The 12,250-nt window shown below is 51.1% G+C and overlaps 2 protein-coding genes across 4 annotated transcripts; both read right to left on the bottom strand.

The window, feature by feature from the left end:
- Nucleotides 1-533: 533 nt before the first annotated feature.
- MYL6 (myosin light chain 6) lies at nucleotides 534-3,758 on the bottom strand. 2 transcript variants are annotated; one of them, XM_033117162.1, is made up of 7 exons: nucleotides 3,627-3,758; nucleotides 3,335-3,362; nucleotides 2,351-2,494; nucleotides 1,952-2,125; nucleotides 1,786-1,863; nucleotides 1,434-1,477; nucleotides 534-723 (listed from the first exon to the last, which is right to left on the bottom strand). In XM_033117162.1, exons 1-6 carry the CDS (start codon nucleotides 3,627-3,629, stop codon nucleotides 1,449-1,451), a joined length of 456 nt encoding a protein of 151 aa, XP_032973053.1. In that variant the 5' UTR covers nucleotides 3,630-3,758; the 3' UTR covers nucleotides 534-723; nucleotides 1,434-1,448. The 2 variants fall into 2 exon arrangements, with proteins under 2 accessions (XP_032973053.1, XP_032973052.1); XM_033117161.1 differs by lacking the exon at nucleotides 1,434-1,477 and having other exon boundaries at nucleotides 3,627-3,757.
- Nucleotides 3,759-3,974: 216 nt separating this feature from the next.
- MYL6B (myosin light chain 6B) lies at nucleotides 3,975-8,253 on the bottom strand. Of its 2 annotated transcripts, XM_033117160.1 has the most exons (9): nucleotides 8,100-8,253; nucleotides 6,679-6,782; nucleotides 6,557-6,618; nucleotides 5,758-5,785; nucleotides 5,399-5,542; nucleotides 5,006-5,179; nucleotides 4,405-4,482; nucleotides 4,211-4,248; nucleotides 3,980-4,076 (listed from the first exon to the last, which is right to left on the bottom strand). In XM_033117160.1, the coding sequence occupies exons 2-8, from the start codon at nucleotides 6,734-6,736 to the stop codon at nucleotides 4,220-4,222; spliced, it is 573 nt and encodes a 190-aa protein (XP_032973051.1). In that variant the 5' UTR covers nucleotides 6,737-6,782; nucleotides 8,100-8,253; the 3' UTR covers nucleotides 3,980-4,076; nucleotides 4,211-4,219. The 2 variants fall into 2 exon arrangements, with proteins under 2 accessions (XP_032973050.1, XP_032973051.1); XM_033117159.1 differs by having other exon boundaries at nucleotides 3,975-4,076; nucleotides 6,557-6,782; nucleotides 8,100-8,252.
- Between the last annotated feature and the right edge of the window lie 3,997 nt (nucleotides 8,254-12,250).

Raw genomic sequence — 12,250 nt, 5'->3', positions numbered from 1 at the left:
TCCACGGCGGGCTAAAGGCAGCACAGCTGTCAGGGCTGCACTGGAGTAGGAGCTGGGCAGAGGCTCTCACAATCTTGGAGGTCTTGTATATTAATCTTTCCAGTAGTAGTTTTCTTCCCTTATTCGGCAGGGAGAAGGGAAGTATGTTATTATTGGCCCCTCGCCCTGCTGGGGTGAGACAGGCTCAGGCAGTGCTAATATGGCCTGACTTTAGCACTAATAAACACTCCAGGCCTCTCTCACAAAAGGTCTGCAGTGCTTGGGAGGGTGCTGGCTGTGTTTAAGGAGCTAGAGGACTAAGAGAAGGCTCAGCCTGATGTGGGCCGGAACAACGGTGGCCAGCCATGGTCTTGCAGGGATTTACGGCTTTCCTCATCCCCCAGGGGTGGCCTTTGTAGCACCAATGAATGGGGTCAGCATTTCAGTAAGGCAAAGGTGGCTCCTATAGGCCTTTCCCCAGCCCCAGGTCCACTGACCCTGGACTGTCTCTCCATCTCTCCTTCACTCTGATCAGGAAGGAAAGCAGAACCGCATTTAGGGCACAGAGAGCAAGTTTATTTGGTGATTGCTAATAGCAAACATCAAGAGACAAGCTGGGGAAAGTGCTGTGACAAGAGAAGCTAGGAAGCCTTCGGGGCTACGTACAGTCTCACACAGGGGAAGGCACAGGGCGCTGGGCACACCGGGAATGTCTTCAGCCGTTCAGCACCATGCGGACGAGCTCTGTGGAAGGGACAGAGGGGTGAACTAGGGAGCAGGGTCAAGGGAGGGTCCACCAGGGGCCAGGAGACCTCATGACCACGAAGGTGGCAAAAGAAACGACATGCCCACAGCAACCAAACCTTGGGGTCAGTTTGCAGAGGAGCCACCTTGAGTCTGACCAGTTCTCTAGGCCCCCAGCTCCCCTCCCACCAGCTGTTAGTTCCCCACCCCACCCTGAGCAGCAAGAACACAGCAGAGGCAGAAAAGTTCTCAACTACACCTATAGCTACTGTCAGCCACTGGCAGGAGAAGACAGAGTTTTGGGTTAGGGTACCTCCAAGCTGCCCAGCAGAAGGAAGGGGAAGAGACTGTTCAGCTACAACAGCACAATGGGGCAGGCAACCCCCCGCCCCCCATGCCAACCACCAATGCTCCAGGGCCAAAGGATCACCCTAAAGCAAGATGGGGACGGGCTGGTGTGAGTTCCCAGGCACTAGCACCCAGGGCTCTGTAAGTAAGACTTCAGAGCCCATTGTAGGAGAGGAGGTACCACACCCCAGGCTGTCTTCCTCTTTGAGGAACCCCTCCTCTCCCCAGTCAGCTCCATGCAGAAAACATGCCAGGAGGAAGTCAGATGGTAGTAGGGGAAGGGCAGGGGCCAGAGAGCAAAGGTTGGGAAGAAAAACACTGGGGAGGTCAACTAGAGTAGGGGAGGCTGGGAGGAGCCGTACCCGCCCCACGGCCCGTCACCCCGACAGGATATGCCTCACAAACGCTGCAGGAAGGAAGAGACATCAATGGTGAAGACAGGACACACACGGGGTGAAGGGGTCCGGCGGTGGGGCGCAGACATCCCATGGATCTGACTTCCCATTCCTTCCCCACCCTTCACACCACCTTGCCCCTTCCTTTCCTGTCACACCCCCCAGCCTCCCGCTCCTGGGCTGGGCTAGGCTGGGCCCTGCCCCTTGTCTCCTGGCACTTTTTGGAGCCCAAGTCCAAGGACAGGAAAAGCCTCAGATGCTGTGCTTGACCTGCCCCGGACGGCTGCTTCCTCCACCAGCATCCCAATTCGTCCCTCACCTTCGTAGTTGATACAACCATTGCTGTCCTCGTGCCCTGCCACCAGCATCTCTACTTCTTCCTCTGTCATCTTCTCACCTGAAGAGGGAAAGAGCATTTGGGGAACTGGGTGACAGGTGAGGTATAGGGTGGCACCTCAGCTCAAGAAGCAAGGGCAGAGCCTTACCCAGTGTGACGAGAACATGCCGGATCTCGGCACCCATGACAGTGCCGTTCCCTTCCTTGTCAAATACCCTAAGGCCTTCGACATAGTCCTCATAGGTGCCCTGGTCCTTGTTCTTGGCCACTGTCTGCAGCATGGGCAGGAAGTGCTCAAAGTCCAACACCTTCACATTCATCTCTGCCATAAAGGGGGCAGACAGAAAGTCACACCGAGTTCTCAGAACTGAGGTGATGACAGGGATCACAACTGAATAGAAGGCTCCCACTCAAAGCAGAGGAAATCCATGGGATTTGCTAGTTGAGACAAGACCTGCTTGAGTTTGGGGCCTAAGAAGGTAAAGGGAAGCTCGGCGCTGAAGAACAACTCCTACCACACTGAGGAGTTGTTCTTGAGGACCCTCACCATCACTCTTGGGGTTCCCCAGGACTTTGAGCACCTCGGCGTTGGTGGGGTTCTGGCCCAGGGCCCTCATCACGTCCCCACACTGGCTGTACAGGATCTTGCCATCTCCTGTTCGGTCAAACAGCTGGAAAGCCTCCTTGAACTCTGAGGATTCAGATAAACATCAGCACTTGGCACCTGGGGGCTAACCCCAGCCCTCCCTCAACGCTTCCACTGCCCAATCAACTTTGATCATGCTAAGGAAACCAGATATTTAGACCACTGTAAACTCAAGGCCACTAAGAGGGATCCAGTGTCCGTCCCTCCCAACTCAGATGTCATACAGAGACAGCCTTCCTCCCCTCGAGGCATAGTAGTAACATCCAGTTACACACCCCCTCGGCCTGCAGCAAGGCTGCCCAGCCAGCGCACTACGCTACTCAGGGCAGGAATTTGCCACCGCCCTGTCTGGGTCCTGTCCTTATAAGGAAGTGGGAGCAGCAGCCTGGGACTGGGGTCATCCCAGCCTGCCAGTTCCCACCCCTCCGGTTCAGTGGGAACAGCTACAAAGAGCATCCTCAGCAAACTCCCCTGCCCCTACTTTTACAAAATACCAGGTCACTGCTTTTTACAATCTTCACAGTTCCAAGCTGGGGGCAGGGGAGTTGTCACAGGACAGAAGAAGCTGATTAAGGCACGGAGGTGCACAAGCAGCTTCACACACCCTCCTCAAACCCCACACACAGCAAGCATTAGGTGAGCAAGTTGGTTCACGTACCCACACCACCTAAAACTCACCCAGTGCTTGGGGCTCAGATCTAGAGTGGAAGGGGAGGGAGGAAGACAGAGTGAGAAAAGAAAATGGAGGCTCCAGGAGAGAGAAGAGAATCCGGGAGGTATTCCCCTGGGGGTGCTGAAGAGATGACAGGTTGCGGTGAGGGGATAGGTGCCAGAGGGGGTGTCCCCTCTCCCTAAGCGTGACCTCCGTAGGGGTCTGATACCTACCTGCGGTCTGGTCCTCGGTGAAGTCACACTGCTCAGAGAAGAGGGGAGCAGTCAACATCTGAACTCAGATTCCCCAAGCGTCTATCCCAGTCCCACAAACTGAACCTCAAAGTCCTTTTCTATGCCGGAGACTCGCTTCCCAGGACAGGACCCCAGACTTCCCAATCCCGCCTCCAACTTCCAGGCCCTCAAGTTCCGTTTCCCCCCTACTCTGCCTTCTCCTCAACCCATGTCCCCGGCTCCCCGCTTTTCGCCCCGAACCCCGCTCATCCTCCCAGGCCCTGGAACCCACCATCTTGACTGCTCAGCTCTGCCGGACCTTTTCCTGCAGTAATGGCTCCGACTCCCGGCCCAACCCTACTCTTAGTACGTCCCAATTACGTCACCCTCAGCTGAGCCAGCCAATAGGGTTCCTGGCTTGGGCTTATGCAGATAAGTTACATTAGTAAAAAGGTGGGCGGGGCCAACTGCTGTTCTTTCCTCCAGAATAGCCTTACCTGGGGCCCGGAAACTGCACAAGGGGGTAGGGTGGGGCGCAAGGAATCTGCTCTTCTGAGCAGCGGGAGGATCAGAGGATACCAGATTGGGGAGAGCTTCCCTCCCTCCCTCCCCGACCTCTGAAGAAAGCAACAGTCGCAGGCCAAGTGAGGAATCGTCTCTTTATTTTGAAACAATAGGTGGCCTCCTAGTGGTAGGAACGTGCTTCCGCCTGCCGGAGACCCAGTGTCCGACCCCACTGCATCTGTGGAAAAAGACAAAAGTTGCCAAACTCTGGCGCTTGTGCGCAGCAGGACATGATTAAGCAATTCCCTGCTTTTCTATCTTGGCTGAGGGAAGGGAAGACTTGTCTCTCAAAGCAGAGTGGGAGGGCCCTACCTGTAGCGCTCAGACGCTTAGGATGTGCTTCAGGAAGGCTGCAGAGAGAGGAGGCAAGAGGGCCTTCAGAAGCAGGCCCTTAGATAATCCATCTGACTGTAGATAATCCAGGCCCCAAGGTGCCTCCCACCCACATACCGCAAGTCTCCTGCCTCCCCTTCTCCCCTGTCCCTTCTGCTCCTCTGGCCCCTCACCTTCATAGTTGATGCAGCCATTGCTGTCCTCATGTCCTGCTAGAACTGTCTCCACCTCCTCTTCAGTCATCTTCTCTCCTGAGCCCCAGACACAGCAATTTAGCCCCTGCCTTCCCTCCCTCACCAACCAGGCCTCGCTTTTCAGGGTGGCATCTCCTCTTCTCCCACCCTGGAGATGTGCCCATAACAAGAGCCCCAAAGGAATCCTCCCCTTGTAATGGTAATGGCTTGGATGTGGTCCTGCAACTTGCTTTCATTCTCACCTGTATTAGCACCAGGTGAAACCTTTGACAGACAAGGAAACGAAATTCCAGAGGGTTAAGAGAAAGTACCATATCACACAGAGCACAAGCATCTCTTCCAAAACAAATTCAGTTCTCCCACTTCATTCCCTTTCCCCTGCCCTTCGGGAGGTATCCTGGTCCCCCTCACTTAGGCTCTGAAGGAGGAAGCCCTTCAGATTCTGCCCCCATGGTTCTGACCTTCTCAGGCTCCTGCCCATGACCTACAGGCCAGTAATCCCTCCCTGGCTCTGCCTATTTGGCAACCTTCTTTTTGATTCACCCTCTTCACTCCACAGGAGTTCTGGTCCTTGCCTCACCCAGGGTGGTGAGGACATGTCTCAGCTCTGCTCCCATGACTTTGCCGTTCCCCTCTTTGTCAAACACTCGAAGCCCCTCCAGGTAGTCCTCATATGTGCCTTGGTCCCGGTTCTTGGCCACTGCCTGGAGCATGGGCAGGAAAGTCTCAAAGTCCACACGCCGAGACTTCAGCTCTGGAGGTTAGAAAGGTGAGGAAGGTCACTGTGGTGTCGCCCAGGACACAGCTCTCATCCCTACCATGAAATCTTTCATCCTGTTCAACATTCAGGATGTTTTTCTGCCCCGGGATTTGACAGTTTTTGAAATCCTGAGACCCACCCCAGCATCCTTTGTCACCTTACCAACATTCCACCACCAAACTAAACCCCCCATTATCCCAAGGGTCCCCTCACCGTCACTCTTGGGGTTCCCCAGAACCTTGAGCACCTCGGCGTTGGTGGGGTTCTGGCCCAGGGCCCTCATCACATCCCCACACTGGCTGTACAGGATCTTGCCATCCCCTACTCGGTCGAACAGCTCAAAGGCCTCCTTGAACTCTGAAGTATAAAGAAGGGTCAGTGTTGACTAGGGGTTCCCATCACCCCCAGACAGAAAGGGGGTTCAGAAACTCGGGGCTAGTGCTGGGCAGAACGGGACACACAGGACTAGTGTGGGAGGTTTCAAGGTCGGGACTGGAGTTAGGGGAATAGAAAGAGGATCTGACTAGGGGTTGGGACTGGACAGTGGGCTCAGGGGACCAGCTTCTCCTCACCCTCCAGCTGGTCCTTGTTAAACTCGATCTGTGGAAGGAAAGAGCAGGTGAGGAGGAATGACAGGGCTCCTTCAGTCCCTCTCCAGCACTCCTCCCAACCAACTGCCAGCCACTTCTGAGGAGGGGCTCCAAAGGACCAGGCTGGGAACCCAGCCACCTCAGTCCCATCCCCAGCTCTGGACCTTGGGAGAATCCCAAGAGGAGGAATTATCAGGGGAGTGGGGGTTGGGAGGGAGGGTTTCCTGGGAACAGGGTTAATCCCATGCCACCTGTTCCGCTCCCTCCACTGCCCTGAGCCCTGCATCCCTCACATAACTGGGGGCTGAACAAAGGCTAAATTTACTCCTGGCCCCCAGCTGTGATTGTCTAACAAGTCTGTCCTCTTCAGCCTCCCCTCCTGGGGTTCAGAGATGTGGCCTTTAGAGTTGAACAGTCAGCCAGGCACAGGCAGCAGCTCCCTCCCTTCACCTTGAAACTGTCCTCAGAACCCAGATGTTCCCCATCTTAGTCCCTGCCTCCAGCAGGGGTGTGTGTGTGTGTGTGTGTCTGTCTGTCTGTCTGTATGCGAGTGTGTGTGTGTGTGTACATACACACATGTGTTATAGGTTAGAGAAGAGAACAACAAAGACAATAGCAGAGTCACAAGCCTGGATATTTCCAAAGGAAGAGACCAAGAGGAACCCCCAGTATCATTCCAGTGCTCACTGATTCCTACCTACTAGATGCCTCCTAACCCCGTAGGCTATATCCGACCCTTGTAACCCCCTCCAAATTATTTCTTTACTTTCCAGGGACTCACCACCACTTTGGAGAGATCGATAGGGGGATCCCGGGTTTTCTCAGGGGCTGGAGGGACAGCCGCCGCTGGTTCAGCCTTGGTCTTGGCTGGAAAGGCCCCTGCGGCGGCTGGCTTGGCAGCAGGCTTGGAGATAGGGGGCCCCGCTGGTTTCTTCACAGGAACATCCTTCTTGGGAGGCATGATGTCCGGTGGCCAAAGGACAGTGTGCCGATGGGGGCACCCATCTCTGTTTAAATAGCCAGGGAGTCTGGGATGTCAAGGGGCGGGGGCAGGGGCAGGGAGCCAGTTGGCGGTGGGGAGGGCGAGATAGCGGAGAGATGTGCCGGCTTGCCCTCACTCCCCTAGCCTCCTATGGTTCAGGACTCCTGCCCCAAGGTCTTCTCCCTTCTGTCTACCCCGCCCCAAACGCTGGCCAGAACAATGCCCCTTTGGGGGCATGGGAAGGAAGCCAGAGACTGCCCAGAATGGGGGAGTTAACCTCTGGGGTGGACAGGATGCTTACCAGTGACAATGAGATAGGGGTGAGGCAAAGGGGATCCAGACATTCTAGGCCCTCAACCCTCTGAGTCAGAGTAGACCCTTTTTCTAGCAGCTTTAGACTCTTGAAGGTTGAGGCAGGGAGGGGAGTCTTGTGAACTGGGATAGTTAGAGTGGGGTCTGGGAGCAGTGAAAAGTGACAAAAACAAGCAGCCCCTCTACTTTCCTCTGACCACGGATGAGGAGCAGGGGTAGTTGACCCTACAGCCTAACAATCTCCAATACTTACAGCCCCTGTCCTCCTCCCTGCCAGCCCGGAACTGGAACTGTGCACAATATAGTAACAGAATAAGGAATGTGACCACCCCCCACCTCCCCAACCATTGTCTCCTGTGAGGGGTTGTTTTAGGGGTGCGGGAGAGAGGGGGGGCAATGAACAGTTTAACACCCACCACCCATACTCGCAAGAAGAAACCCTTTTCCACAAGCCCGTGGTCATTGAAGTCAGACAAAGGTAGGGTGCCAGCTGAACCTTCAGGGACTCCGTGCTGGCACCTGAGGAGAAGGGCAGGCTCTGAGAGACAAAGGGCCTACATTCTAAAATCTCCAAGCCAAAAGGATGTGGGGGTCCTATGGGCTCCATGAGAACTCACCCCAACCCCTCTACCCCAACCAAAGGGATAATAAAAACCTTGTCTCAGGAGCCAGGTTACAAAACCTGCTGGGGGCCAGGGGAAGGGTCCAAGTGGGGGGGAGGGGCACTAGAGAGAGGGGAGGGGTTGCTGGCTACTTTTGTTCTGGGGGAAAGGAAAGGATTTAGGTAACATTTTGAGGAAGACAGAAGTGATTCCATTTAGGCCCTGCGGTTCAGAGAGTAGATGCTGAGTCTCCCACTGGCGAAAAAAAGCGCGTCTGAATCTCATTACTGCAAAATGTCCCATTTTAGTCATTTCTCGGGAATACAACACACACACACACACACACACACACACACACACACACAGAGTCACACACACTCCTAAGAAATAAAGGAGAGAGTCCCCCTTCTCAGCTCCACAAAACTCACCCTGCAGGATCCAGGTAAGGGGCGGAGGCGGGGCACAGGGCTGCCTCCGGCCCTGAAGGGTTAATCCCAGCGGCCTCGGAGCATGCCGGGAGTCGTAGTCCCCGCGCGCCCGCGGGCTCACGGGAAACGCTTCTCTCGCTGGAAGAGGACGCCAGGGCGGTGGCTTCCGGCTGGTAGCTGCGGTTAGTGATTCAATCTCTTTCAGGCGCGATTCTTGTCCCGGAACTGAAAGGCAGTAAGCAATTTACAGTCCCTACCTCTGACGTTAAAACTGCGCGGGGCCCCCAGAGTATGTCCCTTTCTTAGACCTGAGTTCCCTGTTTACTGTGGGCGGGGGGACTTTTTCCTGGTAAGAGAACTCAGAACCAGGAGAAAGGCTGAAGCTGCAGTTGCAGCAGGCCAGTTGGAGGTCAGATAGTAGGAGGCACTTACTGGCCAGGGGAGAGAGGTGCGGTCTCTTTAGCTTCCGCTTACGGTTTGGTAGAGAACAGAGTTCAATGAGTTGCCGTGTGACTTGAAACAGTAACTCCAACGTTTTTTCATTTTTTTGAAATGAGCTAACAGTTGAAGTAAATGTTAAGATTTGGAATTAAGCCGGGTCATCTGCCCCAGTCTCTCCAGTGTGAAATTTCTCCATACTACTACTGCATGTCCACCATCCATCCTGTCTGGTTTTCACAGATCTGCTTGGAAAGGAGGGCTAGGATCTCCAGCCCTTTGCTCTGGGACAGCGCTGCCCATCATTGGACAGCTCGTTACCCCAGATGTTTATCAAAGGTCGCTGTGCCAGCCAGGCCAGGCCAGGCCCATCTTCAGTCACTGGATCAGTAAATGCCCTGGGGGTGCATCTTCTACTGGAGGCTGGGATTACATCGTCATGCAGGCAATGAAACAGAGTAGAAAACCAGCTCGAAGTCAGGAGGGTGAGGCATAGGTGAACTAGGAGTGGGCTGTATAAAAGAAATAAGGATCAGGGTGAGGAAGGTGTTAGCAACCATTCCTGGAGGCCTCCACAAAGCAGGTACTGCATGAGGGGCTAAATTATCTCAGAGAGGCAGCATAGGGGTTGCTAAAGAGTGTGGGCTCAGACCAGCCTGCTTAGATTTGAATCCAGGTACTGTCAGGAATTTGCTGGTAACGTCCAGCAAGCTTAGTTATCTCTCTGTGCCTCAGTTCCCCCATCTGTAAAATCAGGATAATAGTACGTACCTCAAAGGGCTGTTGGGAGGACTAGATGTGTTAGTACTGTAAAACAGAGTGGGCCTGGAGCAGAGTAAGTGGTACATAAGTGTTATTAAGATTCCTTGTAATCTTCCCAACATACAAGGTAGCTGGTATTTCCCCCATTTTACATCCATAAAGGGTCTCTAGACATGAAGAAATGGAGACCAGGAAAGAATGTATTTCTCCCTAGTGTTTGAGTAGCAGACTGTTTGGGGAAGGGCCACATCATAGATTAGCCTTCTTGTGTCTTTCATCACTTCCACAGTAGTTGATTTTGAAAACGTGGTTTATCTGATTTTTTTTCTCCTTCTCCTTTCCTCTATCTATAGCCCTCTTTTTGGCACTTTGCCAAGTAGAAGTGGCATCCTCTGACTTTCTAGTATTGTTGTCTGCTTTGTAGTACAAGGAGAAAAGATGAAGACTCTTGGCAAACACAGGTTGGAGAACTATCCTTCATTTTCTGTACTATTCTTGTCTTCTGTTAGTTGTAAATAATGCAAACTGGACAGAATGTGTTCTTAACTATCATAGGTGATTTATATATCATGTTTCTGGATTTTCTGTGACCATGCCTGTCTCTCTTTTCCTTCCCCAGCTAGCATGTGATTTGTATGTTCTTAGGGATGGCATATTTATTCTACTATTAGTCTCAAAATAATTAGGAAAAAGATAATTAAAAACCTAATAGAACAATTTTTGGAATTACACAGCACTATGGATCTTCAATAACTTGAACAATTGTGGGTTCACCCTATATAGTTTAAACTAGCCCTTTAACTAGCCCTTTAACTAGCCCTTTAAACACTAGCTAATGTGTTAATATGGATAATAGTTTAGGTAGAGAGGATATTATTTCCTAAGCAAATAGGAAAGAATTTGTTAGCAAAGATGTCTACAGTCCTCTGGCATTTTGACCAGAAAGTGGTACTGGTGGTGACCCATAATGAAACGAAGAGGGAGGAAAAGAATATGTTTTATGATACACAAGTAGTTTATAAAGCCCTTTCCAAGTCCCATATTTATAGGCCCATATAAACATGCAGGACATAAACAAAATAAATGTTATGATAAGTAATGCTAGATTCATTTTGTAATGTTCTAAAACAGTGGTTCTCAGACTTAGCTGTTTTTCAGAATCTCCTGTGAGCTTTGTAATAGACAGACTTCCAGACTCCATCCCCAGAGATGCTGACTCTAGGTCTGTATTAGGGCCTGGGAATCTATTTAAAATATTTTAGCCCACTGGAAAACACAGAATAAACTAACACACATAGGTAACCACAGCTTTAATAAAATGAGTGATCTTTTCAAAATGTGCATTTGAGCATGTCATCTCCCCACTTAAAATCCTTCTATGTGTGTTGATAAAGACTAAATGTTTCCACTGGCCCACGAAAGCCAGCCCAGTTTCAAATGCTCCTTGCCTGTACCTGCTGCACCTCTGTACCAGTCAGGCCTACTGCCTTTCAGATCTCCCAAGTTGTCTGTGGCCTCTTGGCTCAGGTTTTGCCTCTGTCTTTTATGTCTCTGCTCACCTCCCCACCAACACACTATTTCCAGAGCCAGTCATCAGAGCACAATGCCTGGCATGTACTAGACGCTCAAATATCTGTAGAATGAATGGCTCTCTGGGTGAAGGGGAATAGTCAAGGATGGACACTGATACTAGTAAGTCGATAGGAAAGTAGGTTGGGGGTTTAAGAGAGTGAGAGAGTTCCCATGTATTGAACTCTTATTTTTACCCTGAAGTAGAAAGTGAGGTGATTGATTTGCTAAGAGAAGAAGTTGACGGAGATGACTTGAGAAAGTAGTAAAGGTTTGAAATAGGTGCTGTGACAGGTAGGAGACAGCTTGCTGGGGACCCCTTCACAAACACTCATTTAATATTGACTCAGTGCCGACTCTGTGGTCCGCAAGCTTGCTGAGCCACGTGGAGGGTGGATGCAATGGGAGATCATGAATTTGTGATGGTGCCAGTAGACAAGGTAGTGATTTCCTTCCGCAGCGGTCCTCAGCTGCTTGGATGACTGAACTAGAGAAAAGAGGCAGGAAGAATGGTAATAGAAGAATGTGGAATAGAGATGATGGATAAACATGGGAACGAGAGAGTTGAGAATCTGAGTAAAAGAGGGTTTGTGGGCCAGGCCAAATAGAGGAGTGAGTATGGAAGTGGCCCCTTAGATTGAGAGAATATGGAAAGTCACTAAGAGTCTAGAGTCTCAATGAGGTTAAAGATGTGAGATGGTGGGAGATCTCAAAGTTGTAGTTGGAGAAACTAGTGCATTTGAGATTAAAATTTCAAAGGATGTAGAGGAAGACAGGAACTAGGATGAGTGGTGGGAGTGAATGGTTGAAAGAGTAGTGAGGTGAAGGTCATTGGATTTGTGGAGAATGTCCCTTAGGGATCTTTCAATTGCAAATAGCAAAAATCTGACTAAAACTGGCTAAAGAGTAAAGAGGATTTATTGGCTTATGTAACTGAGAAGTCAAGAGGTCCTGTTGATTTTAGGTTTATTTTAATCCAGAAGTTCAGGATATAACAAAAGGGATCTGTTCTCTAATTCTCTTGCTACTGTTTTCCATGTGTTAGCTCCTTCCTTGCCCTATCCTAGAGGCAGACAGGGTTTAGCTGCACGCAGTTACAAAAAACGTGTGTGATGAGAACTTTTAAGATTTACTCTCTTAGCATTTTTCAAATATGCAATGCTGTATCATTAAGTATTGCCACCGTGCTGTACATTACATCCCCAGGACTTAACTTCTTTAATAACTGGAAGTTTTTACCTTTTCACCTTTCACCCATTTTGCCCACCCCCAGTTCCCACCTCTGACAACTACCAATCTGTTCTCTGTATCCATGAGCTCCTTTTTTTTTTTTTAAGATTCCACATGTAAGTGAGATCATAAGATATTTTGAAGATATTTTG

This window comes from Rhinolophus ferrumequinum, chromosome 10 (genome assembly GCF_004115265.2).
Source record: "Rhinolophus ferrumequinum isolate MPI-CBG mRhiFer1 chromosome 10, mRhiFer1_v1.p, whole genome shotgun sequence".
Classification (NCBI taxonomy): domain Eukaryota; kingdom Metazoa; phylum Chordata; class Mammalia; order Chiroptera; family Rhinolophidae; genus Rhinolophus; species Rhinolophus ferrumequinum.
The sequence above is the reverse complement of the archived record's forward strand: the minus strand, read 5'-3'. Positions and strand labels throughout refer to the sequence as shown.